This window comes from Mus musculus, chromosome 11, assembly GCF_000001635.26.
Source record: "Mus musculus strain C57BL/6J chromosome 11, GRCm38.p6 C57BL/6J".
Classification (NCBI taxonomy): domain Eukaryota; kingdom Metazoa; phylum Chordata; class Mammalia; order Rodentia; family Muridae; genus Mus; species Mus musculus.
The window spans coordinates 35,835,344-35,857,528 of NC_000077.6; the positions used below are offsets into that span (position 1 = coordinate 35,835,344).

The following is a 22,185-nucleotide window of genomic DNA, read 5'->3' on the forward strand; positions in this document are numbered from 1 at the left end:
AACGTGGTTTTACCACCAAGATGGATTTAGTTCACGTTAAAATTTACTTATCTTCATCCTAAACAATAATATCTATGAATCCATGGGCTGAGTGTGTGGGCTAAAGATGCTACATATTAAATAAATATAGGACTTGAGAGGTGGCTCAGTGGTTGAGAGCACTGGCTGTTTTTTTTTCCCCCAGAGGTCCTAGTTTGATCCCAGTATTCACATGGCAGCTCACACTCACCTATGAACATGTAGTTCCCTGGGATTTGATGCTCTCTCCTGGTGTGCAAGCATACATGCAGACAAAACACCCATATACATAAAATAGATAAACTTTCAAAAACAATCAACATATTATTATAGATAATAAAGAATGCAGCCATATCTACCTGTGTTTTCTTTTTGCTAGGTAGAGCGGGCTGGCCTAAAACTCAAGCATTTCCTGTGTTCTGGGATTACATCTGCTGCCTCTCCGGGCCTATAGTTTTCTATATTGTCACCAGTGGTACCTATACCCACTTTGAGAAAATGCTGCATTAAGGCACTTGGCTATCACCACAGCACATAAAAAAATGTTAAAAACACACACACACACACACACACAACACTGTGATTGCTGTGAATTCATTCCAGCCTGAGTTAGTGAGTTTTAGGACTGTAGAGTAAGGACCTGTCTCCAGGTAAGCAAGCAAACAAGCAAAAAAAAAAAAAAAAAAAAAAAAAAAAAAGGAAGAAGGAAGGAAAAAAAAGAGGTCACAAGCCACTGAGAAACGCCTATGTTCCCATTGCTACACAGCCGGATTGGAAGGACTTCGACTTTCCTTCAGTCAGTCAGTAATTGTCATGTGTTAGGGAATACTGTGTCAGGAGCTGAAATGGTGAACAGGTGTGTCTGGTGCGTGAGATATGAAACCTAGGGAATCAGATACATATGGTTGGCCAGAAGTACATAACGTCAAGCCTGCTATTTCCAATTAGCTTCATTTACCCACTATCCTATAGTTGGCAGAAATTGATGGCTATCCTTACCATATTCCCATTAATACATTCAGTTAGCAACGTGCTCTGGGGATAGCTGTACTCATGGTATGGGTCAAAGATATGGAAATGAGTTATTCCAGAAGCATCTAGAATATAACAAGTAGAATATAGACTTCACTACTGTGGCTTAACATTGCGACTTAACTTATAACAGTAGAGAGTGACTCTCAGCACCGTGGATCTACAGCAGCGGATGCTGGATCTCAGTAATTCGGTCTACAATAGCAAACACTGGATAAACAATGCAGGGCTTTAGTTTCCAAAGTCTTGTCTTTAATTCTTTTCTTCCAGTGCTGGGATTAAGCCCAGGGCTTTGTGTTTGCTAAGCCACACTACTATTCTATTGAGCCACATCCCCAACCCCAAAACTTGGTCTCTTTCCTTTTGTTTCTTTCCTCTTCCTCCTCCTCTTTCTCCCCTCTCCTCGACCCGCCCCCCCAAGGTTTCACTAAGCTAGCCCTGGATATCCTAAAACTTGCCATGTAGAACAGGCTGGGCCTGAATAGTACAGGGATTAAAAGCACATATCAGAATGCCTAGCTGAGAAAGACCCTTTCTTTATAAACAAAACAAGACCTGCGGTTAAGAGCCCTTGCTACTCTTCCAGATGACTAGAGTTTCTGGCACTCATGTGAAATATAGGTGGCCCATGACCCCTCTATAACTCTAATTCCAGGGGACAAAACTCTGCTGGCCTTCATGGGCATCTTTGGATATACATATAAATAAAAGGAATCTTTAAAAACAAACAAGGCCATCTTAGACTACAGTATAAGTTTGAGACCAAGCTGATGTCAATATGCAACCAAATAAAATAAAATAAAATTCACATTGAGGTGGAGAGGTGACTCAGAGGTTAAGAGCACTGATTTCTGTGCCAGAAGCCCCGGGTTCAAATCCCAGCACCCACATGTTAGCTAACAACTGTCTGTAACTCAGTTCCAAGAGGACCCAATGACCTCTTCTGGTCTCTATAGGCATTGCACCCACATGCAGGGGTGCACACATCTGTGCAGGCAAAATACCCATACACATAAAATAGAAGTGAACATAATTCTATCCATCCATATTCATCCACCCATCTTTAAAAAAGCACACAAAAAAAGTCATGCTGATAATCCTAGAAAGGCTATGGCAAGACAATTGTTTTGAGTTTGAGGCCAGCCTGAACTACACAGTGTGACCCTATCTCAGAATAACAAGACCACAAGATCATAATCGTACCTTCTGTATAGGATATTGTAAAGATAACCCAGCTAAAAATAAACTTTTAGTGATTAGAGCTGTGGTGAGGGGAAAGATGTGATTCTATGGCTCTTGTGTAGCCTTTGCACTTGGTATGCTTAGGTACCTCCTTTTAAAATAATAAAACTAGGCTTAAACTTTGTTTTAGTTTGAATTATGTGTACTTGTGTGTGTCAGGCTATGTGCATAGGAGCATGAGTGTATGTTATGGCTGGTTGTGAGCTGACTGACGTGGGTGCTGGGCACCAGTCATCAGTTCTCTGGAAGAGCAGTAGCATTCTTAACTGCTGACACATCTCTCAATGTCCCATTAGTCATTTATTTATGTGCATTGTGGGTGCATGTCTGTCTGTGCACCATATGCATACTTGGTATGCACAGAGACCAGAAAGGGTCTCAGATCCCGGAAACTGGAATTACATATAGCTGTGAGCCACGATATGGGTGCTTGGAATCAAATACTGTTCTCCAGGAAGAGCAGCCAGTGCCTTTAACTCCTGAGCCATCTCTCCAGGCTCAGTTTTTAAGGACAGGTTTTCATACTGCTGAGAAGGTCTCAAACTCCTGCGTCCACCTTGCAGGTTCTGGAAACACAGACATACACCACCAGACCTTAGGTTCCCAAAGAGCTGAGCAGTCACTTTTATCTAACGGACAAATAAGTATAACTCGAAAAATAAAAGAAAAAGGAAAACAAAATTTCCCCCCCCAGGATTTGGAGCTGAGTGAAATCAGGGACATAATAAAAGTGAAGATGTGAAAGGGACAAATGACAAGAAGCTCTTTCTTAAAAGGCCACTTTATTGTTAGAGATAGATCCAAATGCGGTTCTCCGCAGCCCTCCCCTCACTCCCACAGCTGCGTCACTGGGCATCTGAGATGGGCGTGGCCTGGGCGTGGCCTGTCACCAGTCCGGGCGGTTCAGCCAGCTCCAGGCTACCTGCTTCCGGTCACGGTCACGTGGCCACATGAAAGACACATCACAGCTCACAAAGATCCGCGGACAGTCTTCGAATTCCCCCACGATTACTGTACATCCTTGTCTTTGTATTATTGTACAAAATAACGTTAACCAGGGCAGGCTAGCTGTGCTGTGCCACCCGCGGGACCTCCTTTGAGGATTGTCGCCCCTCAAATACAACTTTTTTTTTTTTTATTATTGCAGGGAAACCTCTGAAAGTTGTTGCTGTACAAAAAGAAAACTCTAGACAGTTTTAAGACTAGCAGCCACTTAATGCTGCTTTAGTTCATTTAAATTCTTTCCCAAAAATACATTCCTAAATATACAAACTATACAATCTTGTCATTTTAATGCTGGTTTTTTTGTTTGTTTGGTTTTTGTTTTTGTTGTTATGGTTGCTTTGTCATTTTTTTTTTTAAATAATAACAAGAAAACCTGAAATTTAAAAAAAAAATCTGTCTTCAAACCAACAAGAGCGCTCGGGGACTTGTGACTCAGTACCTTCATATAATGCCTCATAAATAACATTAGTCACAGTCAGCCTTCACAGCTTGGTCTGCACGCGCGCGCACGAGACAAAGGAAATACTTTTCTGGTGGTTAGACGTCATCTGCAGAGAGAGCTGGGATGTTCATCCGAGGCCGGGTGAAAAATGCCATTTTCTCCCTGTGATGGAAAACAGGTGTTTCAACCTCACTGAACACATAGGTATGGACAGGATAAAGCCCTGCTCAGGGTCAGGGCATCATGTATCCCAATCACACAGTCTGCCACTGAGAGACACCTCTACTATATACTGTAGGATACTTAGTGATAGCTCTGGCCACTATTAAATGCTGTTAGCATGCCTGAACTCTGGCTGTGAAATCTGAAATCTATGAACCCTGAACATGGTGATACATGCCTCTAGTCCCAGCAACTTGAGAGGCTCAAGACAAACATAGCTTGGGTCCGAGATTTTGAGTTCCTATCCACATAGTCCCATCTTTAACAACACACACACACACACACACACACACACACACACACAGTCAAATATCTTTGCAGCGAGTGACATAGGAGACAAAATCATGCTTGACCCATTAGCATGATCAATACAGGAAACACATACATATACATATGCATATATGTGTGTGTGTGTATGTATATGAACATTGGTTTATTTTTGTTTTTTGTGTGTGTTTGAGGCAGGGTCTCATGGAACACAGGTTGGCCTTGAACTCACACTATAGTGGATGGAGGATGAATCTAAATCCCTTTGTGTTGGAAGGCCCACACCAAATGACATCTGTGACCCTCCTCTGACACGTGTAGGTCCAGCAAGGCAAGCACCCAGCTGTGATTCTATTAGGCAGGCTAGCAAGCCGAGGCAGGAAATTAGGTGAGCATCCATTGCACGCCACTCCCCTCTTTATCACCAGCCAGGCCCCTGCAATTACCAGGTACCGAAAAGGCTGAGAGGAAAGGATAAGGCAGGTGGTTCATTCATTAAACAAGAGGATCTCACAAACTGGGCTGAGCTGTGTGGGGACTGGTCCCAGAGCACCACAGTACTCACAGCATTATGGGAGCCTGGCAGAGGATGAACATCTGTTCCCATGTAGGCTACAGCTCTGCTAGCAACAGGGGCATTCAGTGCCCAGGAGCAGGGAACACGAGGCCAGCAAAGACGATAAAGGCCAGGCAGCTGGTGGGGTAGCGGAAGGCATGAGACTGGGATTATCCACTCACCTGAAAGACTGCACTTCTGGGGGCTCCTTACAGCTCTGGCCTCGAAGCCTGTGCACATCCTTGGCAGCAGCTCTCATCATCTTGTCGGCTTGCAACTCACTCTTGTGCTCCCCACGATCCACCTGGGAGGTAAGGCAAGCAAGAGTGTGAGGTGGGAGAGAGTCCTCTGGCCTGCAGGAGGCGCTGTTAGCAATGCAGAGTCTGTACCATAGAGTCGGCATTGTGTAGAAGGCATTGTGTAGGGTTATATTCACATCATCCACCGATGACCACTGAGGATTGAGGCAGGGAATAGAAGCCCTTCCTGTGCCTGAAGGAACTGTGACAGGACACGCCTAGTGAAGTGTGTTTCTTACCTGCTCCTCAGGCACTTGGGAGGGGAGATTTTACAGTAGCTTTGATTTTACAGACCAAGAAAATGACTCAATTTTGTTTGTTTCACTTTTGATTTTTGTTTTTAAATTTTTATTTAAAAAAGAAATGCGTTCAGTTTTATGTATATGAGTACTCTATCTGCATGTATACCTGTGTGCCAGAAGAGTGCATCAGATCCCATTACAGATGGTTGTGAGCCGCCATGTGGTTGCTGGGAATTGAACCCAAGAACCTCTAGAAGAACAGCCAGTGCCCTTGAAAAGGTCAGCTCAGGAACTTTGGGAAGGTAATGAAACACTTGCCCTTGCTGAAGGGCGAGACTAATTAACATTTCTCAGACAACAGGGTGGAACCGACCTGCAGGTGGGGACACATTCTGCAGGACTGACCATTGCCCACCTTCAGACAAGGGAAGTCCTTGTCACCTCATTCCCTAAAGACCAATCAGTTTAAAGGGTGCCCTGTTCCGCCAATCATATTGTGCCTAGATGCTGATGCCCTGGAAACCATATAAAAACTCCCCAAATGGGTGCTGGGCGTCGCCACCTCTTCTCTGGGTCTCGATGACCCCAGTGCAGTGGAACAATAAATTCCTCTTGGTTTTTTTTTTTTTTTTTTGCATCCATCCCGGCTCCATGTGGTTCACTCAGGGGGTCCCCAGTAAGCTAAGGCTCCCTGGAGTCTTACACCCTTAACCACTGAGCCATCTCTCCAGCCCCTTTCTTTTGTTTGATAGATTATTTTTTTTGGTTGTTGTTTTTATTTTTTGTTTGTTTGCATTTGAGACAGGACAGGGTTTCAGTCTAGCTTAGTCATCTAGACTAGAATTCGGTATATGGTTTACGTATTGAATTACGAATTGTAATTCTCCTGCTTCGCCCTTACGTGCATGGCCCACCTAGATAAGGTGCTTGCTGTATCTGATGAAGGACTCACGGTGAGTGGGGTTGAATTGTAAGCACTCACATAAAAAAATATCAACAGAAACACTTGTAGAGCGAAGCCCTCAGGGCCCCCCTCCACAGTGGGATCACAGGATGCTGAGAGGCAGCCAGCCAGTGGTACTCACCTTCTTCTCCAGCATCCTCAGTAGCAAGCGGAAGCGCTCGTCTTCACGCAGCCACTGTGGCAGCTCCTTCTCCCCGTGGTTCTTGGCTTGCTCCAAATGCTCCTTCAGCTCCTTCAGCACTGAGATCTCCTGAGTCAGCTGGCTGTGCCAGGTCCTCGTGGCCTGCAGGTCGAGTTCTAGGTCCAGCGAGGTGCGGATCAGACGCTCTGTGCGCAGGGACTTGACGGAGGAAGGCTGCGGGGGTGGAGATGATGTTCATGCCTGCCAGAGGGCTCAGCCCAGAAACCCACAGATCCCAGTCCTCTAAACCCCAACCCCCGCCTTCCTTTATGTGCAGACACCCTTTTCTTACTGCGAGAATATACTCTCTAAGTCACACAGGATGTGCACCACGTACCAGGGACTCCGTTGTCATGCGGCTCCAGTTCCCCTTTCACAACAGCCCTCCAGGGGCCTGCGTGTTAGTGTCTACACAGCCGGGGCTCTAGGTTAGAGTGTGTGGAGTGTGGTGGGAGAGCTGAGATTCCCGAGCAGTGCTGACTGCATTTGCATTCTGTGAATGGTGTGGGGTGCTAACCTGCCCTCGGATTGTCTCAATGCATATTACACTGGGCAACGTCTGGACTGTGTGCCTCCAGTAGCCAGACTCTGCTCAAGAATTCGGTTATCTGGGACACACTGCAGCAAGTTTTTGTTGCTGATTTTTTTTTTATTTAAACTTTTTTTTTTTAAGAGATGTTCTGTTTTTTTTTAAACTTTATTTATTTATTTATTTATTTATTTATTTATTATATGTAAGTACACTTTAGCTGTCTTCAGACACTCCAGAAGACACACTGCAGCAAGTTTTTGTTGCTGATTTTTTTTTATTTAAACTTTTTTTTTTAAGAGATGTTCTGTTTTTTTTAAACTCTATTTATTTATTTATTTATTTATTTATTTATTTATTTATTATATGTAAGTACACTTTAGCTGTCTTCAGACACTCCAGAAGAGGGCGCCAGATCTCTTTATAGATGGTTGTAAGCCACCATGTGGTTGCTGGGATTTGAACTCTGGACCTTCGGAAGAGCAGTCGGGTGCTCTTACCCACTGAGCCATCTCACCAGCCCGCTGATTTTTTTTAATTAAATTTTTTTTTTTTCTTTTGGGGGTAGGCTACAAGGATGGAGGGCTGATATGGAAGAACTAGAAAATGAGTGGGACTGGGGTGCATGATGTGAAATTTACAAAGAATCAATAAAAATCAATAAAATCAATAAAAATCAATAAAAAGAGTAGGGCAGTGGTGGCGCAGGCCTTTAACCCTGGCACTTGGGATGCACAGGCAGGGGAATCTCTATAAATTTGAGGCCAGCCTCATCTATAGAGAAAGTTACAAGACAGCCAGGGCTACACAGAAAAACCTGTCTCAAAAAGAAGCAGGAGGAGGAGGAGAAGGAGGAAGATGAGGAGGAGGAGGAGGAGGAGGAGGAAGAGGAGGAGGAGGAGGAGAAGGAGGAGGTTTAGCTATGTGGCAGGAACAGTGTTGTGAGAAGGGGCAAGAGACCTGCTGGAATTATTTCAGGGTTTGGACCAATCCATTCCCGAAGGCAGTCTCACAGCCTGTGGACTTGCTAAGTTGTATTATTGCTTTAGTTTGTTTTGTTTTACGGTGTGAGCCTTTGCACACACTAGGCAATCACCCTCTCAGTGACCTCTAGGGGCTATGGCTGCATCTCACAAAGGCCTGAATGCGAAAATAGCCGTAGGTCAGAGCGGCGAGAGGTGAGTGCATCGTATTGGGTGTCTCCCCCATCTCTCGCATCTTATCGCCTTGAGACGGGGTCTCTCACTGCACCAGGACTTGACCTTTCGGTTGCCTGTCTAATGAGACCTGTGTCTCCACCTCACCCCTAACGCTGGGGTTACAGACAAACACAGCCATGTCTGGCTTTTTATGTGGGGTTTCAAACTTGAGTCCTCATGCTTATAAAAGGAGTGCCCTCACCCACTGAGTCATTTCCCCAGCTCGACAGCAGAAATGTAGGGACAAAAAAATGTGGAGGTTCTAGAGTATTTTTCCAGAGTGAACATCTGTCTGTCTGTCTAGTCTATCATTGTGTGTGTGTGTGTGTGTGTATGTACACCCAAGAGTGACCATATGTGCATGCATGGTGCATGTGTAGAGGTAAGAGGACAACTGTGTGAAGTTGGTTCTTGACTTAGACTTTTCCCTGGGTCCCCAGGAACTCAGGTCGTCAAGGTCACACAAGCACCTTTATCTGCAGAGCCAGCCCACCCACCCCGTCCTACCCACTCCCCTTTTCCCTGACACTCCAGCCTATCCATAAGCCTTCCCGAAGTGAAGAGCAGCAGGCACAGAAGGCAGGCACAAAAGGAGCTTTAAGGCGGCTCTTACCCGCTTCATCCTGACGCTGCGCCGCTCCAGGGAGTTTCGCACAAAAGGTGGCTTCTTGGACAGCGTAGAACTATCACTGTCACTGCGGTTTAGCTGCAAGAGAGAAAGCAGAGGAAGTCAGGCATGGGAAGAGTGTGTTCTGGACACGGCTCCCCCCACCCCCACAAAAAAAAAAGGGTCCAGTGGGAACAGGAAGAGATCACCTCCCCAGATTCCACCCAGGCTCTGAGCTTCCTATTCCAGGCTTTGCTCTGGACTTCCCATCCCTTTACGGTGACCACTGGCTAAACATGCACTAGGCGTGGTGCGTGCCGTTGTCTCCACATGACCCTAAATTAGATGAATCACCTTGGGGTGATGAGTCACCTTGGGGTATCCTCACAACACTGTGCAAGGACAGTCACCATGTTACGTGCAGGGCATAGAGGCTCACGAGTCACAGAACCCACCCAAAGCCACGAAAGAGCTGCTCAGTGGGGCCTGACGAGGTACCACCACTGTAGGATATACTGTCCCTTTGTCCTGCCATGCAAAGAGCTGCTTACACACACTTGTCCCTGTCCTCTTTGGAGACAGATATCTGGGCCAGAGATAAAGCATGAGTCGAGGATATGCCGGGTCTTCAGTACTGCAAGCGAGTACTGCAAACGGAGAGATGCGCTGGAGGGGGCAGGGCGAGGGTGCTCCAAGGCCAAGGAGACACACCCATATAGAGAAAGAATATACAGACTCTGCAAAAGTTGGGCTCAGCCATCTTCCCCACTCAAATCCCTGCATCGGCCATTTGTCATGTTTCCCCAGAGGTCCCCATTCTCAGCTACGACAGCCTTTCTCCTGCAGGGGAGGACAGGCAGCTGTCCGTTTACTGCTGAGGGTCTCTAACGAGAAGCTATTAGTGTCATTATTTTCGTGGCTATTCATCATGATTAAAGATAACGACACTAACAGTCCCTGTGCCAGGTGGAGTCTGAAGCAGACCAGACACAGGACCAACGGTGAGCACATGGGTGGAGGCCCTAACTCCACTCTCAGTACCTTAGTTATAGCTTCAGTTCACACAAACGTCCCTGAGAGACAAAGGTGGCTTTACAGTTTACAAGCAGAGATCACCAAATGGAGACTGCATGGCCCAGTGTGCTACGACGTCAGACCCGAGCTGTGCACAGCACTGTGGAATTCATGTAGCGATGCCTACTGGTTGCACGGGGGACCTGAAGACAGCCTCATACTTAATTGTTTCAACTAGAGGTGGCTATTTATTTATTTATTTATTTATTTATTTATTTTATGTGTATGAGTACACTGTAGCTGTCTTCACACACACCAGAGAGGGTTACCCATTACAGATGGTTGTGAGCCACCATGTGGGTGCTAGAAATTAAACTTAGGACCTGGGGAAGAGCAGTCAGTGCTCTGAATTGCTGAGCCATCTCTCCAGCCCCAGAACAGTGGATCCTTAAGACCCAGTTGTTTATATATTAAAGATCAAGACAGCAGGGAAGGCTACATTCGTTCTTGAACTTCACTTTATGTTCACTTTAGTTTTTAGAGACGAGGTCTCATGGAGCCCAGGTTGGCCCTGGGCTGTCTATGGAGCAGAAGCTGGCCTTGACTCTCCTGGCTCCACCTCTGAAATGCTGGAATCACACAACTATACTATTGTGCGAGTTTTTAACGTCACTACTTATTTCCAGACATCCTATAGGTTTAACCTTAAGCATGATAGAGAATAACAGTAATTTCACGTCACAGGGAGCATCCAACTTGGTGGTTGCAGGGCAGTAGCTCCTGCTTGTCGGAAGGGTGAGGCAGGAGGATTACAAAGTCAGGGTTGGCCTGAGTCCTAGAGTAAGTGCCAGGTTGGTGTGGGCTACAGAATGACAGCCCGTCTCACCAACACCAGGCCCTGGGTTTAATTCCTCTGTGTTATAAAATAATAATCATTAATAACTAAAAATAAAGCCATGGGAGGGAAAGTCAGAGGACTGTGTACCCTTGGTCAAAGTCATCCAAGAACAAATGACAAAGTGCTCCAGGTGCTGTGGACCGACCACTGCAGGAAACAGAATCCACAGTCCCTGTCCTGGATGTACAAATCCAAGACAGAGCAAGTAAGCAAGTGACATGAAGCTAGGGGAAGGAGCAATGATCAGGCCACAGGAAGCCTTGGAGGAGGTAAGGCTGAATGGCAGCAAGTGGAAAGCTCCGTGCCCTGAAGACAAGTAGGCAGGCTCATGGAGCCTCAGTTTTTTCATCTATAAAATGGGTACAAATGCAATGGGCCTCATAGCATAGTTTGTAAAATGAGTAATAAGAGCCAGGCAGTGGTGGCAGTGCATGCCTTTAATCCCAGCACTTGGGAGGCAGAGGGGCAGGCAGATTTCTGAGTTCGAGACCAGCCTGGTCTACAGAGTGAATTCCAGGACAGCCAGGGCTACACAGAGAAACCCTGTTACCAAACACTAAAAACAAACAAATGAGCACACAACAACAACAACAAAAACCAGATAATAATTTGGGGCTCTGGAAACAGTGTGGTGGGTAATAGAACTTGCTGCCCAACATTCCTGTGAAAAGCCTGGAGTGACCCGCCACATGTGTACCTGTAAGCCCAGCACTCTTGGGGTGGAGACAGGAGGATCATGGCCAGCTTAGATCTAGGTTCAGTTGGAGATCTTGTCTCAAGGAAAGAAGGCAAGAGTGAGAGAAGGAGACACGGGATGTCCTCTTCTGGCCTCTGTGTGCATGCACGGAGACATGCATACATGCTATGCACACATACGTACCAGCATGTACACATCTGAACCACACACATAAACACATACTCAAGCACATTACGTCCAAACCACACAACACACACACACACACACACACACACACACACACACACACACACACACACACACATCTACTCACTCATACCAAAAAATGAAAAGAAAAAAAAAAACTAAAAAGAAAGAAAGAAAGAAACAAACAAACAAACCTATCTTTCCTGTTTTTTTCTTTTTTTGTTTGGGGTGTGGGGTGGTGGTTAGTTTGAAGATACAACTCCAGCCCAGCCCAAGACAGAAAAATTACATTTTGTGATTCTCAGTCAGAAACAAGGCTGGTCTCTTGGTAGAGGAGCTGATGTCCCCGGGTCTTGTTTCCAAGGACCTTACAGTTAGAGTCAGGCTGGGACTAGCCCATCATTGCATCTCAGTTCAGCTCAGTTTGCCAGAGTTGGGCCTTTCACACTGAGGCAGGCTAGTTGTACCACACCTGCCCGCATCTCAGGGGGTGGAAGGTGGGGGAGCTCCCACGGCCACGGCAAGTGGAGAAAACAGCAGTTCAATCAGAGTTTGGGTGGCCCACAGTGGCAGGAGACTGATAGAGGCATCAGGATAGAGTGTCAGTCCTAGAAGCCATCAGATACCTGAAGCCACAGACAGCACCTACCCTGTGTTTACATGTTTCTCCCATACACACGTAACAATTAAGCTGTGATTCATAAAATCAACATAGTTAGTGATTGGAAATAAAGATTCCTACAGATCCCAGCAACTTCAGCCCAGAAAAGTTTTTCTCTCCTCACGTCAGAAGAACGTTTGCCTTTTCACTAAGGGAAATCATGACAGCTCCTGGGCAGCGGCCTCAATGGCAGGCCTTGCTGCTTTTGTCTTTTGGGTCATTATTAAGTAAAATAAAGACTCCTGAACATAAGCACTGTGATACCTCGGCGCTGAAAACAGATGGCTATTGGGGCTGCACAGATGGGTCAGTTGGTACGAGCACTTGCTGTTCATGCAGAGGATCAAAGTTTGGATCCTAGCACCCATGTCAGGCAACTCCCAGCCATAGCTCACACCTCTAACTCCAGCTCGGGGATGGCCAGCAGCCTCTTCTGGCTTCCACAGACACCTGCACTCTGGCATATGCTGGCACACAGACATCCATGTTCACTGAAGAAGGAGAGCTGGATACCATGTAACCAATGGGCCCGGAGCACAAATGAGTTACACTTCATTGATATGCTTCTATTTTCTATTTTCCCCATGTAACAAAACCTCAGCTATATTCTAATCCCAATGATAAACAAGCATTAATTTCCCCTGGTGTAGCCAACCCCTGATTTCCCTCGGTGTGACTTCTGATGAGTGGCATTCATTTATTTGATTTTTCACTGCATGCTCACGAGGTAGTTGATCTGCAAAAGCTGAGGTCTTAGCTGTCACCCCAAAGGCTTCTCTAACTCCTTCAGTCACCACCCCCTAACCCCCGTCAGAAGCACTGATTGATTTTTCTCTCTACGGTCGTGAGCTGACTTAACCGTACCATCCTTCGCTAGGATGTCTCCAACATCAGCGTTCTGTGACTTCAGGAAACGCCACATTTCCTATAAGCTTTGCAGCCCATATGCGCTGGGCTTGCATTGCTCCCACAGATGCTGACTGGCTGAATGACTGGCTTGAAGCTTTACCCAGAAGAGGAGACCTGTTTTCACTGGGAAGAACTTGGAGGTGGGCTCCTGGGACCTTGGAAACCCCCACTCCCCTCTCCAAAACGAGAGAGGAAGGCTGTTTGTACTGATCCATACTACTCAGTGGATCTGTAAGGTTCTGGCAGGGGAGGCAGCAGGCATCACTTCAGCCCAGCACTCACATAAGGCATGCACATGGCCTTAGGTGTGCTACATTCAAGGCAGGCTGGGGGCAGCAGCTAGTTCTAGAGCCCAGGCAACAAGAATGACTGACCCGACCCCCTTGGACTTGGTGGGCACCCAGACCCTCCATGCATTAAGGAACATAGGCTGTCCCAGAAAGGGTTTGCTGAGTTGGAGAGTCAGGAAAGGGTGGCAGCTGGAAGAGAGACAGAGACAGAGACAGAGAGAGAGAGAGAGAGAGAGAGATGGAATACAGAGCTCTAGGCCAACTGCCTTGAGAAGATGTGGCCTGGGAGGGGGGGTCTCAGAGTCCCTTCCTCTACTCTTTCCACCCTCCCCAATGAACTGGAATGTAATGTTAAACACTATTATCTTTACATTTCTTTTTCTTAAAGGTTTATTTCATTTATTTATTTATTTTATGTATGTGAGTACACTGTAGCTGTAGCTGTATAGATAGTTGTGAGCCTTCATGTGGTTGTTGGGAATTGGGTTTTTAGGACCTCTGCTCGCTCTGGTTGGCTCCGATCGCCCAGTCCCTGCTTGCTCCAGCCCAAAGATTTATTATTATACACAAGTACACTGTAGTTGACTTCAGACGCACCAGAAGAGGACACCAGATCTCATTATGGGTGGTTGTGAGCCACCATATGGTTGCTGGGATTTGAACTCAGGACCTTTGGAAGAGCAGTCAGTGCTCTTAACCACTGAGCTATCTCGCCAGCCATCTTTAAAATTTCTTTAAGCTGGGAATTTTAACAACAGATCAATTGAAGAAAGGAATTGGGTTGAGGCAGAGCTCTGGCCTAGCATGGGCAAGCCTAGCTGGGTTCATTCTCAGTATCTCAAAACCAACCAGCCTGCGGCCAAGTTCTTAGCCAGGTCTAGGGGGTCTGACAGTGGTAGGATGCCCGAAGGCCATAGAGCTGGGAAGGCTCCTGAGCTCAGTAAGTGGCCATTGGGAAGAGAGGGCAGAGCGTGAACAATAAGGAAAGAAGCTCACAGAAGTATACTGCCACTGATGGACAGGCCTAGTTACCAAGCCTTTTCTTTTTAAAATTCCCAGTACAGGGCATCAGACACAGGGCATTGCACTTGCTAAGCTACTAGACAAGCAGTCTGCCATGAAGCTAAATCTCTAAGCTAGTATGTTCTTTTACCTTGTCTGGGATGTGTGGGGTGTGGGGCTGCAAGGGATGGGACAGTTGTAGCCCACTCTGGTCTTGCTAGCCTTAAACTGAGGCTCCTCCTGCCTCAGCCTTTCTAAGTCCCGGGGTCACATTCTGCACCATCACAGTTAGCTGACTTTCTCACTCTTTAACTAACACACTCCCTTCATCCTCATAGAGCACTTAATTTGTTTTTAAGGTAGGATTTTAAGTAGCCGAGTTTGGCCTTGAAGTTGCTAGGTGGCCAAAGGTGATTTAGAATTCCTGATCCTTCTGCCAGTTCCTCCCCTCTGCTGCTACTGCAGGCTCAGGTGCTCCCCCGGCCCCTGGCATGACCTGGAGTTCTTATGGGTGTGGCCCGCTGTACTCATCCAGGCACTTGGTTTTAGGTGTATTTTGTGGTGTACCTAGCCACAAAACAGTCCTGTCGCAATGCAACTCAAAACTAAAGCAACCAGCAGCATCTTGCTGTGGTGTTCATACACACGGAGCCTTTAAAATGCATGGATAAGAACATTCACGGAAGAGGAAGCACTTGGTTAAAGGACACTCTGGGACCAGACAGTGGTTTTAGTGGGTTGGTCCAGTGCTTCTATGTATCCAAATGGTAAATGCTGTATCCCGAGACCCCACTGTTCCCAGATGAGCAGATCCTCATGTACACCAGCTTTCATTGTGTAAACCTTGCCCCTCCCCCCAAGTTATCCATGATTGGTTAATAAAGATGCCTACAGCCGGGCAGAAGAGAGGTAGGCGGGGCTGAAGGTTCCTGGGCTTGGGGTCTAAGGCAGAGATGGAGGAGGAGGAGGAGGAAGGTTACAGGGGAAGAAGGTGCCCTAGAGTAGGAGGGTCCTGAGCACATGGCCGTGCGGAGCAGCCTGTTGGAGTAAGAGAGGCCCAGGCAGAATATAGCAAGTGATATCTTGGGGTTATGGATAGCAAAGTAGACAAAACAGCATGGGGGGCTGATACCTGCTCAGCTCTAGAGCCTTTAAGGTTTATTACAAATATAAAGGTTTGTGTCTTTGTGACAGTTTGTATATGCTTGGGCCAGGGAGTGGCACTATTAGGTGTGGCCTTGTTGGAGTAGGTGTGTCACTGTGGGTGTGGGCTATAAGACCCTCATCCTAGCTGTCTGAAAGTCAGTATTCTGCAAGCAGCCTTCAGATGAAGATGTAGACCTCTCAGCTCCTCCTGCACCATGCCTGCCTGGATGCTGCCATGCTCCCACCTTGATGATAATGAACTGAACCTCTGAACCTGTAAGCCAGCCTCAATTAAATATTGTTCTTTATAAGACTTGCCTTGGTCATGGTATCTGTTCGCAGCAGTAAAACCTAAGACAGTCTTTTATTTGGGAACTAAACGATCTAAGATGTGATGGAAACCCCCAAATAACATTAACTATAAGATGTGGTGGCCCACACCAACCCAGGCTGACCTTGTACTCTCAAACTCCAGATCCTCCAGTCTTAGGCACCCAACAGCTGGGATCACAGCTATGCAGGGCTACTCTCAGGTTTTGTGTCTTTGTACCTTTAAATTTTTAAATCGCAAGTGAAGCTGCCACTTCCTCTTGGCTGTAATGATATTGTTTCAAGGCCTATGTGTCTTTCTTTAGAAAGTTGATCTTCTGTCTGTGGAGTGTATGTGTGTACACATACATATACTGGAGGATCATACAGGGTGTGGTCCTCTACCACCTCTGTGCTTTACTCCCCATGAGACAAGGTCTTTTAATGACCCCAAAGCCTGCAACCTTGGCTAGGTTGGTTGATAGTGAGGGTTTCTGTGCCCGGTGCTGAAGTTAAAGGCACATGTGGCTATGTCTGGCTTTTACACAGGTGCCAGGGGATTCGAACTCAGGTTCTCATGACTGCACGGCAAGTGCTCTTACCCACTAAACCACATGCCAGCTGATTTTCTTATATTAATCGACTGAGGCCCAAGGAATGGGCCTGTGTATTCCACATGAAGGAAGCTGAAGTCCACAGAGTCTACTTACCAGAGATGCCCAAGACACACAGTGAGAGTAAGACACAGAGTAAGACACACAGTGAGAGTAAGACACAGAGTAAGACACACTGTGGGAGTAAGACACACTGTGAGAGTAAGACACACTGTGAGAGTAAGACACCACACTGTGAGAGTAACCCCTACTTGTATCCAGAGTTGGAGTAGACCCCTGGCTCCTCTGAGGGGTGGGGAAGGCGCCGCTGCTTGCTTACCCGACACACATACTGGCTCTGGGGTCCAGGCGAGAAGGTCTTGGAGCGGATGATGGTATTCCCTCGAAGAAATGGCCCTGTCGACGGGGCACCCACCCTCCGGTCCTTAGGGCGCACCACTGTGGGGGATGGGGCCACGCTGTCAGTATTGGTCTCTCTGTCCACCTATGGAAGAAGTCAGTTTTTACACCAATTGTCCCCCAAGTCTCAGAGCCCTCTCTTGGTCTACTTGGCAACTCCCACTTCTATTATTTCGCTTTTGGCCATAGTCATAGATGAACTTCTTGGGCTCTCATAATGCTGGCCCCAGCAGCTCCTGTAAACCATAGCGGAACTCAGGTCCTAGTGTGCGTACTTAAGTACCAGCTACATCCAAGACCTCCTAGCCCCCAGAGTAATGCTCCTAGCCAGTACTCTGATATTTTTCTGGAATTAAGGAGGCAACTAGCAAAACTCCTTTTGGCAATAGGTCTATGATAAAGCATGGTATCGCAAATTTATAATCCCAGCACTCAGGAAACTGAGTTCAAGGCAGCCTGAGCTACACAGTGAGATCCTGTCAAAACAAACAAACAAACAAACAAACACCAACCAACCAGTCAACCAGCCAACCAACCAACCAACCAACCAACCAACCATCATGTTCTCTATTGACTACATATAGCAGCTACTGGCAATAGACACAAGCACAGCCCAGAAACTTAGCAGGAACAGCACATGTTGAGTGTGATTATAGCGCCCTCTGGTGGGAGATCCCAGTGTAGAGGAGTCAGAAAAAGTACTTGTTTTGTTCCCGAGGGCACTGACAATACAGATCTCGGCTCCAGGAGATCTCAAGGCTGGTGTTACCCTGTGCATTTTATAGATAATGAAATGGAGGCTGGATGGGAATGAAGCTAGCTACCCAAGTCTACTTAGGGGCATAGTTGGGCTCCGAACTAAGACTGCAAGGCTTGAGATCTGAGAAACGGGGACTCCACAGAGGACAGAAGGAAAGGTAGGGGCGCATCAGCCCCTTCTAGTGCACCGCTGTCTCCAAATCAGGCACAGGGACTGCCACTTCTGAGCACAGTGCCCACGTGGAGAGCTGTCCCCTGAGGTCAAGAGCCTTTTCTGACAGCCCAGACACAGAGGAAAGATCATCTTCTCTGACTGCCTCTTTTTACCTTTAATGCTGGGCACTCCTCTGCCTCGGGAGAGACCTTTTCAGTGAAGACATCTTCCTCTCCCTCCTCTTCCTCCTCAGCGACTGCCTCATTCTCGCTGGCCTCTTCCTCGTACGTCCTGTGGTGACATAATGCTATGGTTATTTTCCCCAGACACCATTTAGCCTCTATTTCCCTGCGCAGAAGTGCATCCAGGCAGGGTCTCTAAGACTTATGATTGTAAGGGTATTTAAGGGTATTTATCAAAAGAACCTTCAATATGCGGCTGGCTGGAGCTTAGTATCAAAGCATTTTCCTAGCATGTCTGATGTGCCAGGTACTATCTCTAGGGCCCAAACAAAAAAACCGATTCTATTATTAATTTGTGTATGTGTGTGTGTGTGTGTGTGTGTGTGTGTGCATGTATGTGTGCATTCTTGTCTGAATGCGTGCATCTGAGTGCAAGTGCCCATAGAAGCCAGAAGGGGGTGCTAAGATATGGAACATTTCATATGAGAAAAGTGCCCTTCTATCTACCCTAGCCACCTAGCCTCCCTTGTGTTCCCTGGTGGCCCCCGGTGGGCTTTCTGGTATTACAGATTGAATTAGATGTTTCTTGAGTTTCCTATAAGAAGACTCAGACAACTCATGCTCAAGTGTCCTCGGCTTTTGCTAGTGTGTTGTGAAGTTCCTCTAGGCCCTACAACCATCAGCAGCCCGTTTCCTTTTTATTACTGCATAATATTCCACTGGATGTGGGGTGCTTAGCACCTCATCAATCTCTGAATACCAAACTGAGGCCATCTCTCACATACCGTGACCACTGTGGCCATCTCTCACATACCGTGACCACTGCGGCCATCTCTCACATACCGTGACCACTGCGGCCATCTCTCACATACCGTGACCACTGCGGCCATCTCTTACATACTGTGACCACTGCGGCCATCTCTCACATATCGTGACCAAAGTTCTATGGACACCTGCAGACAAGTGTTTGGTAGGGAGCCAGGTTGTCATTTCTGTTAGATATTGCATTGTTGGTTAAGGTGGCCACAGTGAAACACCCGAGAGCTGTGTTGCCTACAGTTCCAGAGGCTGATACCCAAGATCAAGGCTACACAGATTGTACGGCTTCTCCTGAGGTCCCTTTCTTTGGTTTGCAGAGGAAGGCTCCTTCCCACTGTCTTCACTTGGTATTTTCTGTGATCATGAGTGCCTGGTGACTCCTCGCGTGTTTTTATAAAGATACCCATCAGGTGGATAAGGTTCGTTCTACCTTTTGTTTGTTTCCTTTTGCCTTATTTTCCAAGACAGGGTTTCTCTGTTCTGGACTTACTCTGTGGTCCAGGCTGGCCTTGAACTCAGAGATCTGCCGGCCTTTGCTGGGATCAGAGGTGTGCACCTGACCTGATTACTTATTTCTTTATGGCTATCCTGGGATTGAGGTCAGGACCCTAGGCACGCTGAGGCCAACTTCCTACCACGGAGCTCTATCCCAGCCAACAGAATCTCCTATCATTTCTGTTCTGACGCTTCAGTTCTGTGGCCCAAACCGGACTAACCTTTGGTTGAGGTAAGATAAGAATAAAAATTAAATTTCTCATTCATACAGCTAAGTGTTCAGTATCATTTGCTGAACAGCCTGTACTCTGGTGACATATCCTGTCCCCGGTCCCCTGGTCTCCAGGGCTGGAAGGAACTGTGAGACTAATAGGCTGCATATATTGGATGGTAATTGACATCTTGACTTCTCAAAGATGTCCATGGCTGCCAAGCCCTGGCCTGTGTGAAGCAGCATCACCATACTGAGCCACTAGAATCCCAGCCAAAGCAGAATGTGACACACAGTCTACCGTGAGGTGCACTGTGGGGAAACACAGCCTCTCCCGGAGGCTTCCCCAGTGGGGACAGTCAACCTCTGTTCGATGGAAACTCCTCCCCACTAAGGAGGGAACTTCTGACAAGGAGATCTTTGCTCTCCTGTCTCCTCGGTAGCCTCGATAGCCTTAGACACTCAGATCCACAAGGTAACCAACATCGAGAGCAGCCTGCAGGAGCCACTCACTCACCAGCCCTTCCTGGCTGCTTGAGAAAGTCAACAGTGCTGAGGGGGAAGTGTGGTCACCTCACAGGTACATGAGCTGACAGCCTCACCCAGTGTCACAGGCTGCTAACAGGGAGCAGCTAGGTGGCTTAGCCCAACTGAACACTTGACTGATAGGCTAGTCTCTGCTATTTTACTGTGAATCTGATTGAAATGTTCCAGGAACATGGGGGGGGGGGAGTGCGGGGGGGGGGGGGGGAGGGCGAGGGGGGAAGACTGAGCTCAATCTCAACAGTGCAGAGAAACAACACACACAGCATCTTTCACCCACTGCAGTGGCAAACCAAGCAACAAACGAAAAACGCCAGCTGACATTTCTCCAAGTACAGTGAGATTGTGAGCAAGCGATGCTCGATTCGTAGGCAAGTTAGTGGCATTATCTGTCAAGCCAGGAACACTGGCTTCATTCAGGCGGTGCTGGAGGTCGAACCCTGGACTTCTGTACTAGGCAAACACTCTGCTACTGAGCTGGATCCCCAGCCCCAAATGTACATAGTCTAGGTTAGCACAGTAGTTCAGTTAAATGCTGGAAAGTGCATGTTCCTGTCTAATAATTCCTACCAGAGAATGTGACATATGTATTAAGAGGTGACATGCTCGGGCTCAGGGACACAGCAGGGACACGTGTGAGCACTGCCTCAGACAGACACACATCTGGGCCTTTACTCTCCCAAGGTTTGAGACAATGTATGTTTTCCTGTGATTTCTTTCTGGTTAATTATCGTGTGTGTGTGTACACATGTATGTGAGTGAGGGTCTGGGCATGCTACAGAACACTTGTGGGAGACAGAGGGTAATTCCCAGGAATTGATTCTCTTGCTCTATCTACCGTGTGGATTCTGGGGATTGAACTCAGGTCACCAAGCTTGGCAGCAAGCGCCTTTTCACACTGAGCCACCCCACTGCCTCTTCTACGGTTTCTAATACTACAAGTATTGTTTTGCCTGTGACTGTTTAAAAGAAACAAATGCAGTTTTCTACTTGTCTGTGGCGATATACACCTGATCTCAGAGAGCTGGAGGCCAGCACTGCCACAGAACAGGCCAAGGGAGAGCTATGCTCCTCTGAAGGCTTGCGATGAAGGGGTTAAAAAGAGAGGGGGCGAGGGTAGCAGAGATGCACTGGGCCTTAATACTGCAAGTGCCCTAGTGCCGAGGGGTGATCTCGGGAGACCTCCACTGGACTCCAGAGCGGAGCAGGTGCACCGAAGCCAATGATCGCCCCAGGATCAAAAGCCACCTCCAGGCCCCGGAAAGGGAGCTTGCAGATGGACCCACCCCACCACAGAAGCTCTGGGAGGCCTGGCCCTCTTTGTAAGCTGGCATCTGGGAAGTGTGAATGGCAGGGGGTGGGGAGAGAGGGGGCCACGAGGGGAGCAAGAACAGAAGGTGGTTGCTAGGAGACAGCTTGAAAAGTCTCAGCATTAGCTTGGAATTCAGGAGAAAGCACTGATCTTGTGCCAGGGTGTGGGGAGAGGGGACCTGGGCTGATTCTGGCATCAGACCTTAGGTTGGGTGACTGTCAGCATAGGGGTTGCCAGGGATAGAAAGAGTGAGAGGGACACTGTGACCAACCCAGAAACAAAAGAATACAAGATTCCAGTGGCCTGGTATGCTCTTCATCACAGGGAGAGATGGCAAAAGAGTGTGTATGTCAGCAACTCTCACCAGTGGGCCCAGTCCAGCCTGCTGCTTTCTCTCCTGGGCAGTTGAAGCTGTGAATTGCTTTTATAGTTATTTTTAGGTGATGCCAGCGTTTCAGAGTATCCCAGGCTAGCCTTGAACTCATTATGTGGCCAAGGATAACCTTGAAATTTGATCCCCCTTCCTTCACCTCCAGAGCGCATGCACTGGAATTACAGGCTATGTGGCATCGCACCGAGTTCATGGAGTGCTGGGGAATTGAACCCAGGACTTTGTGCATGCTAGGCAAGTATCTATCAACTCACCCACACTCCCCAGCCCATTTTTAAAGCACCTCAATAGAAAGGGCAACGATTATTGAGGCATGAACAAGTACTAAGAAATGTCAGCTCCAGCATCCATAGATGGGACTGTTGATAGAACACAGGCTTGGCTGCTAG

At 47.4% G+C, this 22,185-nt stretch overlaps 1 protein-coding gene across 2 annotated transcripts in view; it reads right to left on the minus strand.

Annotated features, from left to right (window-relative positions):
- Positions 1-3,055: 3,055 nt before the first annotated feature.
- The window catches only part of Wwc1 (WW, C2 and coiled-coil domain containing 1), a 142,129-nt gene continuing 122,999 nt past the window's right edge, over positions 3,056-22,185 (minus strand). For both annotated transcript variants that reach the window (NM_170779.2, XM_030245754.1), the window contains exons 18-23: positions 18,017-18,134; positions 16,851-17,015; positions 8,812-8,904; positions 6,411-6,644; positions 4,967-5,088; positions 3,056-3,901 (exon numbers count right to left, since the gene is read on the minus strand). In NM_170779.2, coding sequence (NP_740749.1) covers positions 3,835-3,901; positions 4,967-5,088; positions 6,411-6,644; positions 8,812-8,904; positions 16,851-17,015; positions 18,017-18,134 — 799 coding nt within the window. In that variant the 3' untranslated portion in view covers positions 3,056-3,834. The remainder of the gene's footprint in view (positions 3,902-4,966; positions 5,089-6,410; positions 6,645-8,811; positions 8,905-16,850; positions 17,016-18,016; positions 18,135-22,185) is intronic.